Genomic DNA, 20,734 nt, shown 5'->3' on the forward strand with positions numbered 1-20,734 from the left:
TAGTACTTATGGATTGCAGGGGTAGTAATGTCTTAGTCTTAGTTTTGATACTAAATTTTCCAGAATACTGGTTCTAACATGTCATAGTACTGGTAATAAAGTCTCATAAAACTGGTACTAACATGTAGTATTGTTTCTAATGTGTTCAAGTTCTAGTTTACACACGTTTTAGTTCTGGTAAGAATGTGTTGGTAATGTGCCATATTTTTGATACTTATGTGTCATAGTTGCAGTAGACATGCAGTAGTTCTGGCACTAACCTATCATAGTGATAGTAACATATTAAAATGCCTTTGTTTTGTCACTAAACAGTGGTGTGTGTTCTATTGAGGGCACTGGGTCTCTTCTGCAATTCCAATTGTGAAATACATATTTTGATGAATAAAAATTTGATTGTTACTGTTGTGTGTGTGTATAAATACTACTGAACTACTACTACTACTACTACTACTGAGAAATCACTGCCTACAATCTTCTCTCCGTCCAATGGTGCTATGTGTAGAATATGTTAGGCTTTTCCTGTTGGCCCCCGATTGGTTGACACCAAGAAATGGCGTCAGCTAATCAGGAGCCAAATGTTCTTATTATTCTCTTTTGACAAGCACTGACATTTTTGACCCAACCTGCCAAGACTGCTGAAGTAGTTAGAAGGCGCCAGCCGGCACCTAGCTCGTCAGACCAGCTATTGCCAACTGTGAAAAATATGGGACCACACTAGCGAAAGAACTTGAATAGTAAACAGCAAAAATTTACATTATGTGGCCAACATTAGAGCTGTGACACAGCGAACCCTAGGATTTTTTACGGATTGGTGGATTTTGCAGATGAAATGGACAGTGCTTTGAATCACCATTTGGAACCAGCCACTGTGTTTAAAGTTACCTCCAGTACTACTCAATACTTAAGTACAGTACTTGAGTAAAAGTATTTTGTTCGATTTTACCACTGATTTTAGACTGCCACATTGGCACCGTCAAAATACACAGAGCTACCCTATAGGACCGTAGCCCCATGTGATGGGGAAAAACAGGCCACATCTCTTGTCACAACACTGCTTCTAAAATGTCATAGTGTTGTTTCCATCATGCCCAAGTTCTGGTCCTCACATGTGTTAGTGCTAACATATTGCAGTATTGATACTATTGTGTGATAGTAGTAGTGCTAACATGTCCTCCACTGGTGTCATAGTTTGGGTTCTAACATGTCCTAGAACTGTATAATTGTGGTACTAACTTGTCATAGTAAAGAGCCAAGCCACAACTGGGTCTGTGGCGGCTGTAGAACCGGTTCTCCAAGTCAACCCGTGTTTCGCCAATGATGTCATCAGCCCCCACAAGATCATGGTCCACAACTGTGACAACCAAATCTGTCCCCAGTGGGAAAGACACTGTGAACTCAAACACCCTGAAAGACAGTGTCAGACAGACAGAGTCAGACAGACAGACAGACAGACAGGTGTTCGACTGGTACAGGTAGACAGATAGGTACTGACTCTCCGAATGTGGGGTTGAGCTGTTTGGGGATGTATCGATCTTTGGTGTCCAGACTCTGCTGGCCAACTCGGATGACCAGATACGGGTCGGCTTTTCCATTTGGATCTGTGGGAGTCAAACTGGTGGCCTGCGGGACACAGCCAGAGATAGTAGATCTCATAGTAGAATACAAGCAGTGTACCAACCAGGTTTAAATTTGCTCAAACGGGTATTTCACCTGAATTCTTTTCTGGGTTTTTTAAACTGGAAATGCTCACTCAACCTCAACAGTGGCAAAGGTGAGAGCCCTGATGCCCTACGCTACTGCACCTCCACATACAGTCACACGTGTGATTAGCTGACAGTGGGGACAGACAGGAGGCAGAAGCCATGAGCGCCATGATATATCATTTCTCAGGTAAGCAGCAGCCTGGCTGTTCACAAGAGAAGCACATATCTCTCTGCCTCTCCCAGCCTCTCTGTCTGTTTGCATATGCATGTCCATGTCTGCTTGTCACTCACACACACATAAACACACACGCACGCTCACACACATGCACACACACACACAAGAAGACTAACACAGAGAAATGTGTTGGCAAGCTGGCAAACTACTGCTCTCATGAAATATTCCAAAGATGTATAAAGAGAATCATGGTGTCCTGTGGTGCTTCTGCCTCTGTGTGTCCCCAGTGGAAGGCTAATCAAACAATAGCAATATAGTTAAAAGAAAAAAAGTTATGGGAGGGGGAAGAACAAAGAGTAACTGGTAGTGAGATGGAGGGGAGGGACAATAACACAATCTAATGGCTAAATAGCTCATTTGGAATATTAATAACACACCCGCCTTGCTCAAGCAGTGAGCTAGAGGGTTTACTGTATATGTAGTACTGTCATCATACAGAAACCTACATCAGGTCACATGGGAAAGAGTCTTTAGAAGTGCTTGGGAACTATTCAATGCTCAAACATGCATACTTAGACCAAAATTAGAATTTTCAAAATTGAATGCATATGGAATATTAACGTGAACCTACAGAAATTCAAAAAGAATGCATCTGCCCTTTATACCCAGTTAGGCCATAATGCAGCTGTAAGTAGGGGAATTGTAAAAAGGCAGAATGTGAATTTGATTGTTTTTTTGCATGAAAAATTCTCATACCTCACATGTCTGAGCATCCTGGAACTTGAACTTTTTCAAGGAAGTAAGACAGGTACCTTAACAATGTAGACTCGCACCAAGACTTTGATTGGTGAATTTTTGGGGATTCCACTGGTGATCTGACATGTGGTGTCTTCCTCGTCTCCTGGTTCAATGGGATATACCAGGAATGAGCCCTGGGAATGGAGACCATGGAATAATGAACACATCTCTGCAAAGTAACAGACAGACAAACAGCTCTCCATCCACAGTACCTTGAATTTTCCCATCAGCCTCTCCTCTTCATCCTCCTCGTCGTCCTCACCACTTGCTCTCCCTTTATATAGCGGGAAAATCTGCAGCCAGTCCTGAAACTGACTGAACTCTGACTCCAGATCACCTCCATACAGCTGAACACAAACAGGGGCAGAAACATTAAAATCTACAGTTACACCACATCTGTTCTGTCTTCACTTCAACATCATAGTTCGGACTCTCAGGAAAATTAAGTTCATTCTTAAACAGGAAACTAAAAGGTCTTTATCTCAGCTCTCATCTCTCAGCTCAGAGTATCTGAGACCTGATCTGTAATTTTGTCAATCTAAGTTCCGACCCACACAGGTGGTCCTGAGCTCTGGGTAGTGCCTGAGAGCATGAAAGAAGCTGAGATGAGTTTCCTTAGCCAGATTTCTAGGCTCAGTTTCAGGGACAGGATGATGAGCTCAAACATTCTGCAATCCAAAACCAGATGAGATTAGCCCATCTCAAAGTGTGGAAGCATGAAGACCTCTACAGCAAACCTTTATGTTGTGATAGCCTCTATGACTCAGTGTTGTTCAGTCTCAGTAAGGTACAGTATGATAAACAGGAAGCTTCCTTTGTATTTTTGGCTCATTTTAGGGCAAAAGGCAATCAGTGATTTCTATGTGAAGTCCAATGCCAACAACATTTTCATGTTTTCACATCAGTGTCCTCACAACAGGTTATCTCCAGCAGAATATCTTTGTTTTAGTTTGCTCCGTCATAGTTGGCTGACCTCTAAAATACAGGAAAGCTTCAGAACAAGCTTGCAGAAACACAACATCTGACATAATAGTGTCTTATAAAGTTAGGTAAGAGCTGCCTTCTTCCACATCCAGCAGACACAGAACAGCATTATCATCCCATTCAATTCATGTTGGTGTTGCTGTGCAGGTAGTGTACAGTGTGTTTATGAGTGAGCTTTTTTGCTTAAAGTACATCTGTTGTAAAACCAAAATCAAAAAAGCAAAAGGAACAATAGTGAAACAGTGTTCTTATATTGCTGAAGGTGGTGCAGACTGGACTATAAAGTGTCAGTCACAGTGACCTCACACCTTGAGTGTGGCAATTTTCTTGCGTTTGGGAGGCTCAACCTCCACCACCATGACTTCATCCTCCTCCTCTTCAATGTTCGCCATGGTCAGATTCCCTCCATCTGAACAAAAAAGGAAACACCATCAACACTAATAAACACAACTCTGTTAAAGTTGTTTTTTCCTGTCAATACTTTCATTTGTGGTTTGGTTCTGGTTATTTTTTGGTTTAATGTTTTACTGTTGTTGATTCATATGCATCAAGCCATGTTTCATCTGTATAATATCTAGCATAATGTCGTATGTGTACTACCCTCCCCTCACACTTTAGTGTAGTTTTGGTCTGTATTTTTCTGGTTAGGGACCCATAGTTTCAATACAGGAAAATTTTTTTGAAATGCAATTATATTTTTTGACAATAATGTTCCTTCAACTGTGTCATCAGGTTAGTGAAGGTCCTTTTCTATTTTAACATGACAGTGCCCCTTTATACACAGCCAGGGCCAGTTTTCCCCATTTGGTATGGAGGAACTTGACTGGCATGCACAGAGTGCTGGCCTCAACCCCTTCCAACACCTTTTGGATGAACTGGAATGCCGACTGTGAGCCAGGTCCAACATCCCAACATCAGTGCTGGACCTCACTAATGCTCATGTGAATGAATAAGAGAAAACCTCTGCACCCAGGTTCCAAAACCTTCTCTGGCTTGCAGAAGATTCAAGACTTTGGGTTTGGAATTACTGCACATTTACAACTATTACATATGGCTGCAATGATCCCATTTTCACATAATCGGACACACTACTTGGATCGGTAGTATACCTCTTAATGGAACACTGATTTTGAAATTCTGTCCTCAGTCTGGCGAGCAGAAGGTAAATGATCTCCTGAGAGTTGAATTTCTGTAAAAACTGAACTGACTTTATTTGTATACAGAAGTTTGGGTTTTCCGATTCATTTCAATAGCCAGATGTCATCACAACAGCATCCAGTGAACATTAAAGGAACTGCAACTGAACACACTTCAGCCGTGCCTTCAACACTCAGCTGCTGATTTGAAACAGCTACTAAATGTGTTGTTGCTCTACAATAACTTGGATAATAAACCTTATATTCTTATTAAATAAACAAATATGAAAAAAATACATATTATTTTGACTGAAAGACAATGGAGCTAAAACTGTACCTGTGTCAGCTTGTTCCTCCATCTCCTCCTCCTTAGCAGCCTGCAGACAGTGATTTCATCAGACATGTCAAGTAAAGAACTGATTTATTAATTACTGTAGTTATTCTCTTCTTTAAAGCTGACATATGTAACTGTAAAGGAATTCCATTTTAACGTTTAACATTTCCATTTGACGTCTTTTGTTGAGCTGGGATCTGTCTTATTCTGTCTTGTTTCACATACTCGTTTTTAAAAAAGTCCTGATACAGATGGAACTATGGAAGCACATTGCTTTCACAAAAGAATGAAGAATTGAGATATTTTCTCCGAATTACAAATGACAGAGAAAGATCTTGTGACAAGAGAAAATATCTCCAATTTTTTTCTGCTTAATTCTCTTGTGGATGCAGTGAAGGAAACTGACCTCCAAATGGAGCTAATTTCTTTAAAAAAACGTGTTCTTTAAGGTGCCCTCCAGCAATTTAATATTGTACTTCCATAAATGTGTTGGACTTGTGAGAGACAGAAGAATTGACAAAATTGAAGCAGCAGAGGCTGAGGTATTCAGCATTTTAGTCTGTAGTATCCCACATTTTGTATAATGCAACTACATAGTGTCTTTTATTAGACATTTTCTAGCTGGTAAACACTCACGTCTTTCTGTAAAGCAGACTTTCTGTGATGGATTAGTCAGCACAGTCTATGTTGGACTAGTAAGCTGATCTAGATGTGTAAACATTGTGGACTGCCTTGTATTAATACATTTATGCTTTAACGTTGAACACATTTGCTCAGACAAACAGGTAAATCAATGTCTCACTTGTCGCTCCAACTCCTCCAGTGAAGTGTAGTATTTGGACCACCAATCCAGCTCCTCCTTCTCAGGCTGCTCCTCCTCTAGCTCCTCTCCCATCTTTATCAGCTTCTTTAGAGGATCCTGAGGGGCCAAAGTGTAAACATCAACTCATAATTTAATCCTTTATAGTTGAAATCTGGAAATCTGAAATTTGACATACGTACATTAACAAGCTTGATGGGGTTGATGGGAATCTTTGACTGTTTAACTGGCAGGCTGCTGAGTTGGATACTCTTCACTGACATCAGAGCGTTGACCTTGTTCGTATTCTGCTTTACTGGAGGGACACAAAGAGAAAGTGCATAAAAATCTGAAACAGTATAGCTGTGATGATCGTCCAGTTACAGAACTGTTGTTGTGTGGCTAATGGAAAAGTGAAGTTAGAAACTGATTTTGTAGGACTTTTAATCAATTCACATTTGGATTTTAGAACAATTTTGGATCAGTTCAACCCTGAAAAAATAAACATGTTAATACAAACATAAATTACTCATCAATCTACCCAAGACAACAATTGCAATCATTGCATAATAGTGCTAACTAGCATGCTATTTACAGTCGTAGCTAAGAATTACTTCAAACGTCATTCCATTAGTTAATACATTATTTTGTGGGGTTACCGATCACATTACAAAAAAGAATCTTCTGGTCACAAATAGCTCATACTTTCAGCATGACAGCATGACCAGGATGGTACTATGTCAGATTTTAGATTAACATTAGCAGCTCTGTCCCACTTGCTATTGGATTTGAGGAAGTTTTGAGTAATTTCTTTGTCATCAGTTAGTCCTCATCCGCAAAGACTTACTAACCCTAACCCTTCTTTTGTAAAATTGAAACACGCTGCTTAAAAATCTGAAAATGTATACCTTGGCCAACTTGCAACCATGTATTACAAGAACAGTAGAGTCTGTTAGCTTCAGTCTTTTTCCATTACTACATAGCACTGATTTGGCATGATATAATGTATGCAGCAATCAAGTGTAGATTTGAGACCTTTTTGCAAGTTTAAAACAAATCAATTGGAAACATTAAAAAGTCAATGTTAACTAGCTAGCTTCAGCTGAGAAAATCTGCCAGTGATGGTTGACATATCAGCAGACAAAATCAGTAGTCACTAAATAGAAATGAGAAGTTTTAAGCGTATCTACCTCTTCCCGAAGTCAAAGAATCATTGCTTTAACAATTACTAATGATTTTGCTATGTGAGAACAGAAAGCTTGACAAGTATAGCAACATTAACTATGGGGGGTGGGATGCAGAAAATGGTCAATCAAAATGTTGTGGAGAAATATCTATAGTACCAATCAAAGTGTCTTCACCAAGACACTATCCCCAACTATCTAGTGGACACTCCCACTGTGTATATGATGATCACTTTTTTCATTGCTCTTGCCTTTTGGTTTTGGCTCTTCTTCCTCTTCCTCTGGCTCCCCCCCAAGCTCTGGCGGGGCATAGTCCATGAGGCTCTGGACTACGTGGGACCCAACCAGAGCTATCCGGCCAAACGCCCGATGCTCCACCACAAACAATGTCAGAGGAGGGTGGAGGTAGGCCTGTTCTGGCAGTTCCTGATTTGACCAAACACAGGAAGAGGGTGTTAGCCATGTCACTACTCTATATACATGCAATGGAAACACCAGGTGTGTCCTCCAAAGTCAGTGAAAGAAAGTTGCATTTCTTTAAGCCAGATCTTTGGACCTTGATAGCCATAATCAATGTTGGTAACTGACCACATCAATATAGCGGACCAGCTCTTTGAAGTTCGAATGTGTCTTGTAGCTCTCAATCTCTTCAGACTCCAGCTGTTGCCCTGCACACTCCACCCTCACCAGGGGGCGCTCCACTTCAAACAGCTGCACCCGCTTCAGCTCCCGCAGACCCCAAAACAGCACCTGAACACACAAACAAAAATACATAAATGCATAGGTAGGACTTAGTTACTTCACAGATCCAACAGCCTGAAATAAATACATAAATGCATGTGCTACATGTCAAGAGAGTGTGTGTGTGTGTGTGTGTGTGTGAGACCTCGATCCTGAAGGTCTTCAGAACAGGTCGGACTCCTTCTGGGATGATATAACAGCTCTGCTCCTCAAGGTAGGTCAGTTCCTGCGGCTCCAAACTTTTGGGGAGACAGGGCTGCAGCAGGTGAAATGATTTTCAAGTTCATTGGTAGAACTGATTCATGCATACTGTATTTTGTGTGTTTTTGCTTAAGGATAATTCTGGATTGTCTGGGATTTGGGAAAATGGTGATTTGACAAGTCAAGAATCATGAGCAGTCATGATTTGACAGGTGTGAAGCAAAGCAACAGTTTAGTCAGATCATTAAAATCACTTTACTTGGTTTTCAAACTGAAAGTAAGCGCAACTGAAATGTTGTTAACAATCTCTCATTGAACATAAAAACTTAACTTGGACGGATATTTAGAATGCAGTTTTCTCTTTCTAATTTTCTCTTTGAATACATTTGTTTCACCTGTTGTTTATTGATTGATCATGTTTCCTGTCTTATAGTACATCAATTTGGCAGGTTCTTTTGTTCAAAGTGACTTTAAATAAGCTAATTCACCTATACTCAATTCACTGAAAATTAGAAGTGCATCCCTCCAAAAATAGCATCTAAAGGACTGTTCCTACCTGGATTTAGAACTACAATTTTCATTATCATAAGCTAATCCTAGTGGAATTGCATCAATTACTAGGTTCGCTAATGGGAGAAGAGTAAATTTATTTTTTAATGAAATTATGTTAAATCATGAAAGCAAAATGCCATGGGACATTAAACTGCCAAGAGAAAAGACAGGTGGTCAGAGAGCTCTTGTGACAAGTGATAGACTGGATAGCGTGTTAGCTTTTAGCTGGCTGGCTACAGAATTTATCTAACTAGTCCTGAGAATTGTCACTATATCACCAAGCATCTATGACTACAAATTATTTTTTAGGTTTCAAATTACAAGGAAAATTCATCATGTTTTATTTTCAACAGTTGGTCGCGTCCTAGATGTATCTCATACCTTAATCTTTTTCAGACTAAATGAGTAATATTAGATCAGATAGGCTATCAATCACCAAACAGATCATGTTCAAATCAAACCTATCCCTCCCCCATCAAGTACCTTTCCCTGTTTTAATGAAGTTAATACTATTTTGCTCAAAATAGTAGTCCCATTTCTTAAGTCTACTTCTTGTGCCATTGACTCCACACCCAAAACATGGTATCTGTTTCCACTGTCAGACAGATGACATCACTCTCCGTGTCTCTGCTTCATTTTTCACAGTGGAAAAAGAGGAATAGTAGTGTGTGTCATCAGCATAGAAGTGGTAGGTGAAGCTATGTCCATGCTGACAGCACCAAGAGTCCTTCGTGTAGTGGGAGAAACGGAGGGAGCCCAGGACTGAACTGTTGCCAGGCTTGATCCTGGAAGAAGCAACCCTGTCAAACTTCCAGGTAGGATCTTGATCTGTCAAACTTCCTGTTAGTGGTGTCAATTTTCCCAGATCTCAGCAACAAACAATGTTATTATAACTGATATAAATGACGGGTAAAACTACAGTTCTAAACTGTACTTGATATTTTTAGTGCTATGGAGAGAAATTGACAGATTGATTGACAGGTGTCACCTCTCCAAACACAGAGTAGTCCAGCTCGATGAGCTCAAAGGCAGCCAGCAGTTCACCAACGAGGGACTTCCCAATGCTGATGTCATAGAAACTCAGGTGGGGCTTTTGATAGAACTGCTCCACGGGTTTGAACTCTGGCTCAGCAAAAGCCCGACCCAGAAGCTTTGGAGTGCCCTGCACACAAACACACACTTATGGGCTGTTATGACTTCACTTCCTAAATGTACAGAGACAGCAGCATGTAGAGAGTAAGAAGAAGAACTGCAGCGTTACCATGACGTCGTAGCTGTAAATGTTGATGATGATGAGGGGTGGATCTTGTTGGACCTCCTCCCTCACTCCCTCCAGCAGAACTCTGTCAAACAGCAAACATTCACACCAGGCTGGAGAGAGTGTCTCAGACAACACCTGAACACACACACACACACAAAAACACACACAAAGAATTTGTGCAAAAATTGGTGTGTTAAAGGGGCGCTCCACCAATTTCACTAATGGAGTACACTTTATTGGTCATGCTAGTAATACTTAGGATTTTAAAACAGCTGTACAATATTTTGTATGCATACAAATTGGACATGTAGAGTGAGAGGAAGATGTAGCGGGCAGGCAGGGTCTAAAGAAAGACACTATCCTGTTACATCATGGTAAATATATGATCCAGTGGTATTTATAGCTTCACCCCCACTAAGAAATCTAATAAGTGAATCACCACACTAACATTTAACCTTCTTTCCATTCTTCTTCTACAAGATAAAAAATTAGCTAAAGTTTTGAAAGAAACGAATACTAATGTTGATATGATGCCAAACACTGAAGACTGTTTGACAGGAAACAGCTATGTGTAATTTTGAAAGCAAGATTTGTTCTTGATGAGGTAGATGCATGAGACTCGAATTTGAAATGAATGTGCTTATTCAATGAATGAACAATTGTAACCTTTTGACCAGTGGGAGAGTTGTACATACCCTAGTGACCTGGCACTGTGTAGAAAAGAGGACCTTGGCAAAGGGATTTGATAGGCCGTTGTCATCAGCAGCCATCAGGCCACGCCCCTGGTACAAGTGACATCGTAGCTGGTAGTACCTGCTGTCTGCAGAGAGAGAGAGAGAGAGAGAAAAGACAACCTTCACCTGTATAATAGGTCAAAATATAACAAATTACTGGGCTTTTATTTTGAAGGGCAAACTTTTCTTATCCTGTGCAGAGGCAATGCCACGAGCAGAATAAGGTCAGTTGACTCACCCTGACAGGATACACTGACAGGAAGTTTTCTCTTCCCTGTAGGGACTAGCCTCTTGTTCTCCTCCTCCTCCTCTTCAAAGACTGGCAGAAACTCCTCCGGCAAGCAGGTGGTGGCCTCTTTACTGTACTTGGCTAGACCGAGCCACAGGTAAACCTCCAGCTTTGCAAAGATCTCACTTGCTGAACCTCCAGGAGACTGGAAAGATAGACAGGGAGACAGAAAGATGATTTCAAAGACAGGAAGGACTCTATCCCTGACTGAATCCCTGATTTTAAAGACAGAGCAGTGAACGGCAAAGGTGGACCTTAGAGACACAATGGTAAGCGTAGAGATGGACATCAGTGTTAGAACAGTTACCTTCATGTAGAGGGTAGTGACTCGGCCACAGTCCCGCCCTCTCTGCTCCTCCACCAATGAGAAGAGGATGGAGTAAGCAGGGATCCTGACATAAGCCAATCGCTTGCTACCACTCAGTAGCCATAGAAACGTGTCTGGGATGGTAGTCTGGGGCTATAGAGAGGGTGGTGTGGGAGGGGGTGTCAGACCTCAAGCATACTGAACAAACTGCAACTTTTGACGTCATTGTGGTGACATAAGGTGAACACTCTATGACCTCTGACCTCTTTAGCCAGTAGGCGGAGTTTCTTCAGGAGTTTTCTGGTATCCATCAGCCGCTGTTTGGCCGTCCGCCTGGTAATCCTCCGCCTGGCCCTCACTGCCTGTCTGGCCAGCAAAACCTGGAGAGAGTCAGACATTATGTCAGACAGGAGACAGTCAGGTAGACTTTAGACTTTAGACTTTAGACTTCTTTATTTTATCCCCCATAGGGGGAAATTTTCTTGTTACAGCAGCAACAATATAAACAGGGACAGTGAAAGAACAAAAGCAATAGAAAAGACAAAAAATAGCAAATATAAATATAAATATAAATATAAATATAGATATAAATATATGGATTGTGATGAAATGAAATAAATATTTACACCGTAGGATATTTAAGGGAGACAAGTAATAGGTAGGCAGGTAAATGGTGACACACAGAGAGGCAGACATGTACAAAGAAACACGGGTTAGAACAGACTCACCAAATTTTTCTTGATAAACTCCTTCCTGCATCTGTCCAGGTTGTTAGGACGAGACTGAGATCTCTTGTCTGAGAAACCACTAAACTGTCTTCAAAGGGACAGACAGACAGGAGGATCAGAGCCATACAGACAGAGAGGATAACCAGAACCAGGAGAGATGGGCATGGGGAAGTCAAATCGAAAATCCAAATCCAAAATAAAATTTTCCGAAAGTTGAGAGACTTACTTGCAGGAGGCCACCAGCTCCAGCAGCACCTCCAACAAACGTGCCTTTACGTTACTCCTTGGCCTCTTCAAGAGACGTTCCACCTCATCAAGCCCAATCTCCTAAAAGAGGAGTGGGGAGCACAAGAAAGGGTGAATGTGACAGTGTGAGGGAATTCTTCTCTGTGTTAATGAACGGAAATTTATGATCACTTGACTCTCACCAGCCTGTCAGCCATCTTGTTGAGCCAGTTAGCCTGATAGAGACGAAAGCTGTGATCTTCAAACTGACTCCAAACAAACAGACAAGGCTTCTGTTTCATGGAGGGGGGCTGGAGAGGAATACACTGGAATGACCTGAGAGATAGACAGACAGACTTTATCATTTGCCTTTACACAAACAGCAAACTACCATGCAAGCTCAGTGTTGCTCAAGGGCACTTTGGCATATGGACATGTAGGGATCGAACTGTCGAACCTGTGATTAGTGGAAGACCGGCTCTACCTGCTGAGCAACAACCATGGGAGGATTTGTGTGTCCCTGTGACTATTAGAAATGTGTTGATGGGGGAAATACACCCTGGTGGGGTCTCTAAAGGAAACTTGTACCAGGTGAGAGGCCAGACTAAGAGCAATTAAAGAACATCTATGAATCAGGATTTTGAGTGTCTGGGTCCTGGCCTGGACGCTCCCCTGCCCTCTCCTTAAGGGCAAAGTCCAAACATATAGCTGTTTTTCTGTGAGTTCTTCTACTCATCCACACATCCAGAGGAATTTTCCCTACATCCATGGACATGGAAATGGAGTTAGCTTTGATCAAAGCTTCCACTGTGGAGGCAGATACTTAGACAGCAACAGTAAAGAAAGCTGCCAAGATGAAGAAGGGCAGAAAAGTATCAGGAAGCGAGAAGTGCTGCTGTTTGAGGAACGCCTTAAACCTTACTGATTTCCCCTCTGTGAAGGAGGCAGGGTTGGGAAACTTGGAGGAAGGTTTTCCGTAGCAGGGTGCCAATGTGTCCCAAAACACACTAGAGATATTATTTATCCCCTCTGATCTGGCAAAGTTTTAGGATCACCACGACCAGTAGCCGGAGCAGCATCAGAAAATGGATGAATGAATTGTGTAGCAGTTAGCGATGTGGGTGCAGTGGTTGTTTACCTGTCATACTCGGTGGGCTGTGGTCTCATGGCAGCAGACACTGATCTGTTTTCAGGTTCAGGACTCAGCACCTCCTCTTTGTCCAGTTCCTCCTCTGACTCCAGCAGAATTTGCACCTCATCATTTAGTTCCTCTTGGCTCCTCCTCAGCTCTTCCCTGCTCCTCCTCAGCTCCTCCTTGCTCTGGCTCTTCTTGGATCTCCCAACCCCCACTGCCTTCCCATAATTCCCTGCCAGAAAAAGAACAGCTAATGTTCCGAAATACAATTCACTATCTGAACTCCAGATAACCCAAATGGTCTGACTCAGTAGTGGCCTTAAGTACACATTTGGTCCTCCAGTGCTGGAAAAGCATTGTAATTTACAGATTTCGATTCAGTCTCAGTGACGAAGTTGAAAAGCTTGAATTCCAACTGTTACTACAAATATGTCAAAAAATCCCTGCAAGCATTAAAACTAGCATCATATAGTATTAATGTAAGCATTATCCACAACTAGAATGGTTGTGTTTTACTGAGTTAACTCACTGAACTGTCTGTCGCTGAGCCACTGCTCTCACTCATTTTTTCATTTCATTTTCATTTTGGCTCAGCGGGTGCGTGCTTTGTGCTGGGTGAGATTCTGTCGGTGCACCATAGCCCAAATTTTGTCTGCACTTTGTCTGCCATTCTTGCACGACTAGTCTGCCTAGCCTTGTGGAAGACTCTAGTTATACGCAATAAGTGCACAGACAAAGTGCGTGCACATAGGCAGGTATGTAGTTAGACAGACATGGGGGCCATCCAATTATTTAATTCACAGTCAAATGCGATGATTCAGCAATGATGGATCAGACAGATAAAGTGTTTGTAAGCTATTACAGATGTGTTTGTAAGTCAATAATTGTCATATTCAGCAGAATACACTGCTTACCAATGGAGAGCTCAAAGGTCAGTGGTCTGGTTCCTACAGATGGGTCCATCATAGTGACCTCAAAGAGAGACCCAAACAACAGAAAATCCTCCCTTTCTCCCAGGAAACCCTGTGGACGAAACATATGAAGAAAAATCAGAGGTGCAGGTTGTCTTTTTTTTTTTACCTGGGACTCCTCATCTGCAACTCTGTCAGGTTCTCTCCTGGGTCCCCTTTTGTTTGCCTTGTATTGTACAGTATATCCTTCCACTTGGGCAGATAATGGCCTTTAGTTTTAGAAGTCTTGCCATTGTTATGCTGATGATGTTGTCTGTTTTATTCAACTGCCTAAACTCAATTAAACTCAACTGAGTTCCATTAAAGGTAGGATGGAAAAGCATATGGACACAGAAAAAGTAAGACTGGAAGAAACCCAAAGAAAATATTCTTTGATACCCAATATCCAAAAGCAGAACAGAATTAATATCTAATAATATATTCTAAAATATTAGATACCACACACATGAGACAGTTTGTTTAAAATAGCCAAGTAATGATGATGATGATGATGATGATGATGATGATGATGATGGTGATGGTGATGGTACTTACCTCAGGGAGTGGGTGGGTCTCCTCAACCTCCACGGTAACAGCCTCTGGTACCTCAACTCCCGTGTCTCCTGACTCATCAACCAATCCACTGGCAGCCGAAGACGCTACAGCAAGTTAAAGAAAAACCAATGAATTAATTACGAATATATGTAGAGATCTCCAATCATGAGATAATAAATTAGAAAGCTTTGTAGTTGTTAAGGTTTTTGTCTCCTTTGATGGAGCAGCACTACCAGTTTCCCTCTGATTCCAGTCTTTGTACTAAGCACACTTGGACCTATCTCAGTACTGGACACTCACACAAAACTGGTATCCATCTTTACCTTTGAACTGCACCTCCTTTTCACCATCATTCATGTGTTATTAGGAAACTACACGCATCCCTTTTAAATTTAGTTTTCCATTTCTCCAGCTTCTCCTCAGTAGACTGACCTTCCTTCTTCTCCTTTTTGCTGCTCCTCTTCTTCCTCAGTCCCAGCTTCCCTAGCGCTCCTTTTACCTTCAAAGACACACAAGAAGGAGTCAGCTGAGAGCCAGTGAGGTCATATGAGATTCAACACGGTGGTTGGTGAGATCAAGTGAGTATCATTAAGGTTGCATAAAATTTTAATAGATATTGGGTTGCCAAGGTAACAATATCTTGACTCCTGCTGCTGATAAATTGACATGTTGCCGTGGTTGAAAGACTCTTGTAACATATCCTGTGATGTTTTTAAGTCTTCATTGAGTCTGCAACTCTTATGAAAAACAGGAGTTAGAGAAGTAGAAGGTACCTTTCCCAAGGCAGCAGAGGTTTTCTCCGTGGTGACTGTGGATGGGGAGGTATAAACCTCAACGCAGAGAGCAAGGAGGATTCGCCCACGATAAAAGATTCCTGCACCCAGACCCTCATTCAAAGTCTGGAGAAGAGAGAGGTTTAGTTAGTCCAGTCTGGATCAGATTCGTTTAGTCTGCTCTAATCATTCTGAAATTTTAAAGAAGCTAAGAAAACCAGCTGCTGGCGGTATCCTCATATTTACCGTACAGATAAAAGAGTAATATCAATGAAAACATTTAACTTTTGGAAGGAAAGCAAATTATTGTATTTCCTAAAATGTTGGATTATTGCATCAAATGTCAGGTTTGATTTGGTCCTGTCTGGTTTACCTGGTGGATGTCTCCAAGGGTAGAGTTCTGAGGAGAACCATACAGATTAACCCAACATGGGCCAAAGGTGGGGTTAAACCCTGCAGGCAGACAAATATTATCATTACACTAAATTCTCAAAATTAATTCTTTTCACCAAGTAAAGACTTATTAAAGGCACAAAATGAAGATTCAGCGCTAACAATCTCTGTCAGGCAGTCTCTGCTATGCCTAACCATAGCCTACCCTAAATAAGTAGCAAGCCCAACTGCAGTGGGTACTGCTACAGGAAACACTATCTGAGGGGAGATGAGACTTCGCCAAAACACCTGTTAACACCTGTTCCCTTACAGTCAAGATGTTAGCAAGATAACAGAGGCAGGGATTGATTCATCTCATATTGTGCTATTCTAAAGATGTCAGTTTTTGAGCTGAGACAAAGGCCAAAATATGGCCTGCAACAGACTAGCTAAGGCTTATTTTTAGCGTGTATGTATAAAAAGGCACAAACTGGCCCCTGGCTCCAACGCTGTATCCAGATCTTTTTTATACATACATTTTACACATACATATACATACACAACATTCCTGGGCCATTTGGGCCCATCGGCATCATGCGACAGATAGCATTGCTGCAATTCAGTGATTTGGCCAATATGCAAATTTGCTTCAAAACCTGGCGCACTTCCTGGGAGCTCCTATTGACCACTTGCAGCCTCTATCGGCTGCTTAAGAGGACTAAGGAGTCAGCAGTCAATGAGTATAAAACATTCAATAAAATAGAATCAACACAACCATGAGAGGTTGTTCAGCATACAGGCTTAAATGTGCGCAAAACACATTAGGCTGATCGGTCCTGTAAGATGTGTGATTAGCTGCAGACATACAGATACACACACATACACACAACCAAATGCAAGATCTCCTCAAAGCTTACACCTGGTGGAGATAATGATGTAGACGCACGCACACACGTCATTTCCATTGCATAATTCCAACAAAGTAATGTACAGTAACACTCAGTTGTCATTTTTAATACTAACATTGTTCTCATTCACTGTTTTCAGTTTTCAGTTTTGATTACTGTTAAGCTACTTTCAAATAAACTCCATACCTCTTTTTCACATTAAAAGCCTGCCAGGAAAAGGAGGAATTATGAGATTTGAAACACTGAAAGGCTTTTAATGTGAATCTGGGCAGGAGGTGCTGAGTTCTTGATGGTAGCTTATGAATCAGTAAACAGCATCAACAGCCGACAAAAACAGTCTCTGACTGTACATGCATCTCTCTATTATAAGCCTGTGTGAGTTAAAGACTGGGCAGCATGGTGGCGCAGTGGTTAGCACTGTTGCCTCACAGCAAGAATTTTCCTGGTTCTGTGTGGAGTTTGCTTGTTCACCCTGTGTTTGCATGGGTTTTCTCCTGGTACTCCGGGTTCCTCCCACACTCCAAAGACATGCAGGTCAGGTTAATTGGTGACTCTAAATTGCCGGTAGGTGTGAGTGTGAGCGGTGGACTATCTTGATGTGTTGGCACTGTTGATTGGATTGGCAACCAATCCAGGGTGCACCCCACCTCTCGCCCAGTGTCAGCTGAGATTGGCTCCAACCTCCCTTAAGGATAAGCGGTATAGACAATGGATGGATGTAGATAAAGACCTGCTTGTTTCAGCAGGTAAGGTCGGATGTTAGTACCATTAAAATTAAAAAGACAAACAAGTGCACAGTATATGGTTCCACTTAGCATGTGTGAAATGCAGGCCGTACCGTTCCTGGTGGGGTCAGAAATCTGCTGCAGGTCTAGGAAGTGGGTTGCCAGGGCGATGTCTCCCATTTTAGCATCATCAAGAATCTGGACTTTGATTCGCTGAGCCAGAGGAGGAAACTGCTCAATGAAGGAGATCTCCTCATTCCAGACTGGACAGTTGGTGGCGCTGGCAACTGATGTCTCACCCTGCATACACGCACAGACACACAGTCCAATTAGAAAATGTCAGTTTTGTCAGATTTGGGTGCTCATGGTTTTTAAAGGCAATAAGCATTTTTCGAGAATTATGAAACCAGAAGAACTAAATGAGTAACAATAAGTCCCTTTTGCATATTCTTGTTTGTGATTCCTCTAAAGAAACTTAAAGATAAGCCAATTCAAATCATGAACAGGTTCTATTTCTCTCGTTCCCTCTCTGGCTGTCACCTTGAAGACCCACTGAGAGCTGTGCAGTGCAACACATAGTTTGCTGTAGTTGTATTCATTGTTTACGGGACTTTCCAAGCATTTGTAGGATTTCATGCAATACACAGCACTGACCGGTGAAGCAAACAAAGGGAGGGGGCAAAAGGTGCAAATGAGGGAAAAAAATTGCCTTGCAACAGACTAAACTGCCAAAAGACTGGCAAGAAGAAAGTGACGTGGTGATGGATCAGAAAGTGCTGTCTTTACCAGCAGTGAATGTATGTCTATGGAGAAAATAATATTGATTACAGTGTCTTTCTTTCATCTTTCATATGTTCTCTGCCTCCAAGAGTAGAGCGTTTGGCACAAACCCCACAAAATGATTGGAGAAACACAAAAGTCGCTCTTTTTTTTTTTTACAATGTTTGCTAATGAGCAAACCCTTACTTTGTCTTTAAGGTTAAAGACATCAATTAATTACTATATTAATTACTACATTAATATGAGAGTTACCCAGTACTTAGATAACAAAATATTCCACGATCACTTGTCTAATCCATCTAGGCCAGAACTTATGCAGCTTAAATTAAAGTGATTGCAATGTTACCTTTCTGGATGTGGGCTGCTGCAGGAGATTATATGTCACAAACATATATACTTGTCTGAGTACCTGCTGTCCAGCGAAGGTCACTTGTACGTAGGGGTCGATGAACACTGTCCGGTCAGTGACCTTTGACATCTTGGCCATTAGCCCCGCCTCCATGGTAGGCAGGCCCTCAGCCTTGTAGATTCGGACACGGAACCGAGCCCATGGGCGCTCAGAAGCCATACCACGAGGAAGCAGCAGGTTCCTGCAAGAAAAGTTCAGACTTAGTCGCCACGAATTGCACAGGAATGGGGTTCGGGGAGGTCAGCAATGGCCCACAACTCATTTTTGTCAGAACATGTTAACGTGGCAGTGTTGATTCATGACATTTGCCATCACATCTGTTTCTTTATTTGTCGTTTGTTAACTGATGTGTAGTTGTGTTTTTGAAAATGTTTCTGTGATCACAGTAATGATTTACACGATGATACATTACGATATTTATGACTGACTTTTCTATGTCATCACTGGCTGCAGACGAGGAGGTTGGTGGCAGACTGGGCATGCTCAGAGTGTCTCCCTTCATTAGCACACTGAGACTGGCCTTGACATAACCCTTGATCCCTGACCTGGTGTCTGATGGGTCAGTGAGAGGAGCCCACTTCTGGTAGAAGCGGTGGTCTGGAGACACAGAGAGATCAGAGGCCAGTGAGTGCTGCAGTATTTTGATCAGAGTACTGCAGTGTGAGTGGTACTGGTACCTGGCTGGTTGTACACGGTGGAGATGTCAATCTTAAAGGTTCCGATGTGGGTCATCAGGAAGGCCAGAGTCCGTCTGTGGAACACCTGAGAGGAGGTGACATTACAGATCTTCATTTTGGACAGGCCAAGGTCTCTCACCATGGTAACAGCAGTAGAAACAGAAGTGAAAAAACACAGTGGAACTGACCTTTATCTCTATGACTTTATCAAAGAGGATTTGTGGATGCTCCTGAAACTCAAACTGGAAGTACTGAAAAACGAGAGGAAAGGAGGTAAACAGCTGCACTGTATTTTACTGTACTTTATTCTACTCTACTGTACAGTATTCCACTGTACTTTAAAGTGCCGTCTTCCACTGTATTGTATAGTCCTCTGCTGTATTTTCGTCTCTGCTGTACCTCGTTGTAGAAGGGGCAGTTGGTGGATTTCTGCGTTGCTGTGTGTTTTTTCTGATTTCCCACCCTGATGAAAACTGCAGGGCTGATGTTCACTCCAACCAACTTCTGAGCCTCCAGGATGTTCACATTCACCTGCACACGTACACACACACACACAAACACACACGCTGCTGGTGGGTTCATGGGAGTTTGCCCATCCAGAGTGCATGCTATGTGGTCATCCCTGAGCCTTGGGTGTCTTGTGGGGCTACTGTAGGAGAACGTCTACAGTGTGCTAGCACCACTGCTACAAGCCACACAGTCCTTATACATAACCACAGTGAAAGTAATCCATATGCTCAGGCTGAAAATAAAGCACATTCTCAGTGGGAAATATCTGTCTCTTTAATTACTAACGGCTCCAATATGTTCACCAGCTTGTCTCTAACTGTGTCTGTCTGCTGTTTGTGCTGAGCAGGTAGTGCACAGTGGGTTTTTAGAGCTTCGTAGCCAAAGACAACTGCATGCTGAAACTGAAATCTACACTATGAGATCTGTGAGAGTGAACCAAAGCACTAAAGTTGTGGATCTAACAATGAACTGAAAGTTGGTATAAATCTCCATAAAGTGAAGAGGTGCTGCAGATGTGTGTGATAATTGTTTGTAGGTTCATCACTACTAGTGATGCCACTCGCATTACAAAGTGTCATTTATTCAACTGTAAAAATGATTATAAAGATACAAATTATTTGAATATATAATATAAGCGTATCCAGGCCCATCCAAGTGGGAAGAGACCCCAGGACATGCTGGGGGGATAACATATCACCTCAAGATCCTCCAGGAATCTGGAGGAACAATGTCTAGGCTACCTTGCTACCTGTTGCTATTCTAACATGGACCTAGATAAGTGGTCAAAAA

The 20,734-nt window shown here is 41.9% G+C and overlaps 1 protein-coding gene across 1 annotated transcript in view; it reads right to left on the reverse strand.

Annotated features, from left to right (window-relative positions):
- Positions 1 to 20,734, reverse strand: part of fer1l4 (fer-1 like family member 4) — a 35,050-nt gene that overhangs the window by 6,815 nt on the left and 7,501 nt on the right. The window contains exons 9-40 of the mRNA XM_070839498.1: positions 19,835 to 19,966; positions 19,624 to 19,686; positions 19,436 to 19,520; positions 19,187 to 19,355; positions 18,759 to 18,939; positions 17,683 to 17,869; positions 15,938 to 16,017; positions 15,565 to 15,690; positions 15,224 to 15,290; positions 14,792 to 14,895; positions 14,201 to 14,309; positions 13,290 to 13,518; positions 12,355 to 12,487; positions 12,153 to 12,253; positions 11,927 to 12,014; positions 11,462 to 11,578; positions 11,199 to 11,351; positions 10,841 to 11,036; positions 10,564 to 10,688; positions 9,869 to 10,003; positions 9,596 to 9,769; positions 8,000 to 8,110; positions 7,702 to 7,863; positions 7,365 to 7,539; positions 6,133 to 6,245; positions 5,933 to 6,049; positions 5,134 to 5,173; positions 3,969 to 4,069; positions 2,889 to 3,023; positions 2,691 to 2,810; positions 1,493 to 1,620; positions 1,234 to 1,404 (exon numbers count right to left, since the gene is read on the reverse strand). Coding sequence (XP_070695599.1) covers positions 1,234 to 1,404; positions 1,493 to 1,620; positions 2,691 to 2,810; positions 2,889 to 3,023; positions 3,969 to 4,069; positions 5,134 to 5,173; positions 5,933 to 6,049; positions 6,133 to 6,245; positions 7,365 to 7,539; positions 7,702 to 7,863; positions 8,000 to 8,110; positions 9,596 to 9,769; positions 9,869 to 10,003; positions 10,564 to 10,688; positions 10,841 to 11,036; positions 11,199 to 11,351; positions 11,462 to 11,578; positions 11,927 to 12,014; positions 12,153 to 12,253; positions 12,355 to 12,487; positions 13,290 to 13,518; positions 14,201 to 14,309; positions 14,792 to 14,895; positions 15,224 to 15,290; positions 15,565 to 15,690; positions 15,938 to 16,017; positions 17,683 to 17,869; positions 18,759 to 18,939; positions 19,187 to 19,355; positions 19,436 to 19,520; positions 19,624 to 19,686; positions 19,835 to 19,966 — 4,127 coding nt within the window. The remainder of the gene's footprint in view (positions 1 to 1,233; positions 1,405 to 1,492; positions 1,621 to 2,690; positions 2,811 to 2,888; positions 3,024 to 3,968; positions 4,070 to 5,133; positions 5,174 to 5,932; positions 6,050 to 6,132; positions 6,246 to 7,364; positions 7,540 to 7,701; positions 7,864 to 7,999; positions 8,111 to 9,595; positions 9,770 to 9,868; positions 10,004 to 10,563; positions 10,689 to 10,840; positions 11,037 to 11,198; positions 11,352 to 11,461; positions 11,579 to 11,926; positions 12,015 to 12,152; positions 12,254 to 12,354; positions 12,488 to 13,289; positions 13,519 to 14,200; positions 14,310 to 14,791; positions 14,896 to 15,223; positions 15,291 to 15,564; positions 15,691 to 15,937; positions 16,018 to 17,682; positions 17,870 to 18,758; positions 18,940 to 19,186; positions 19,356 to 19,435; positions 19,521 to 19,623; positions 19,687 to 19,834; positions 19,967 to 20,734) is intronic.

The sequence above is a fragment of the Pempheris klunzingeri genome, chromosome 2 (genome assembly GCF_042242105.1).
Source record: "Pempheris klunzingeri isolate RE-2024b chromosome 2, fPemKlu1.hap1, whole genome shotgun sequence".
Classification (NCBI taxonomy): Eukaryota; Metazoa; Chordata; class Actinopteri; order Acropomatiformes; family Pempheridae; genus Pempheris; species Pempheris klunzingeri.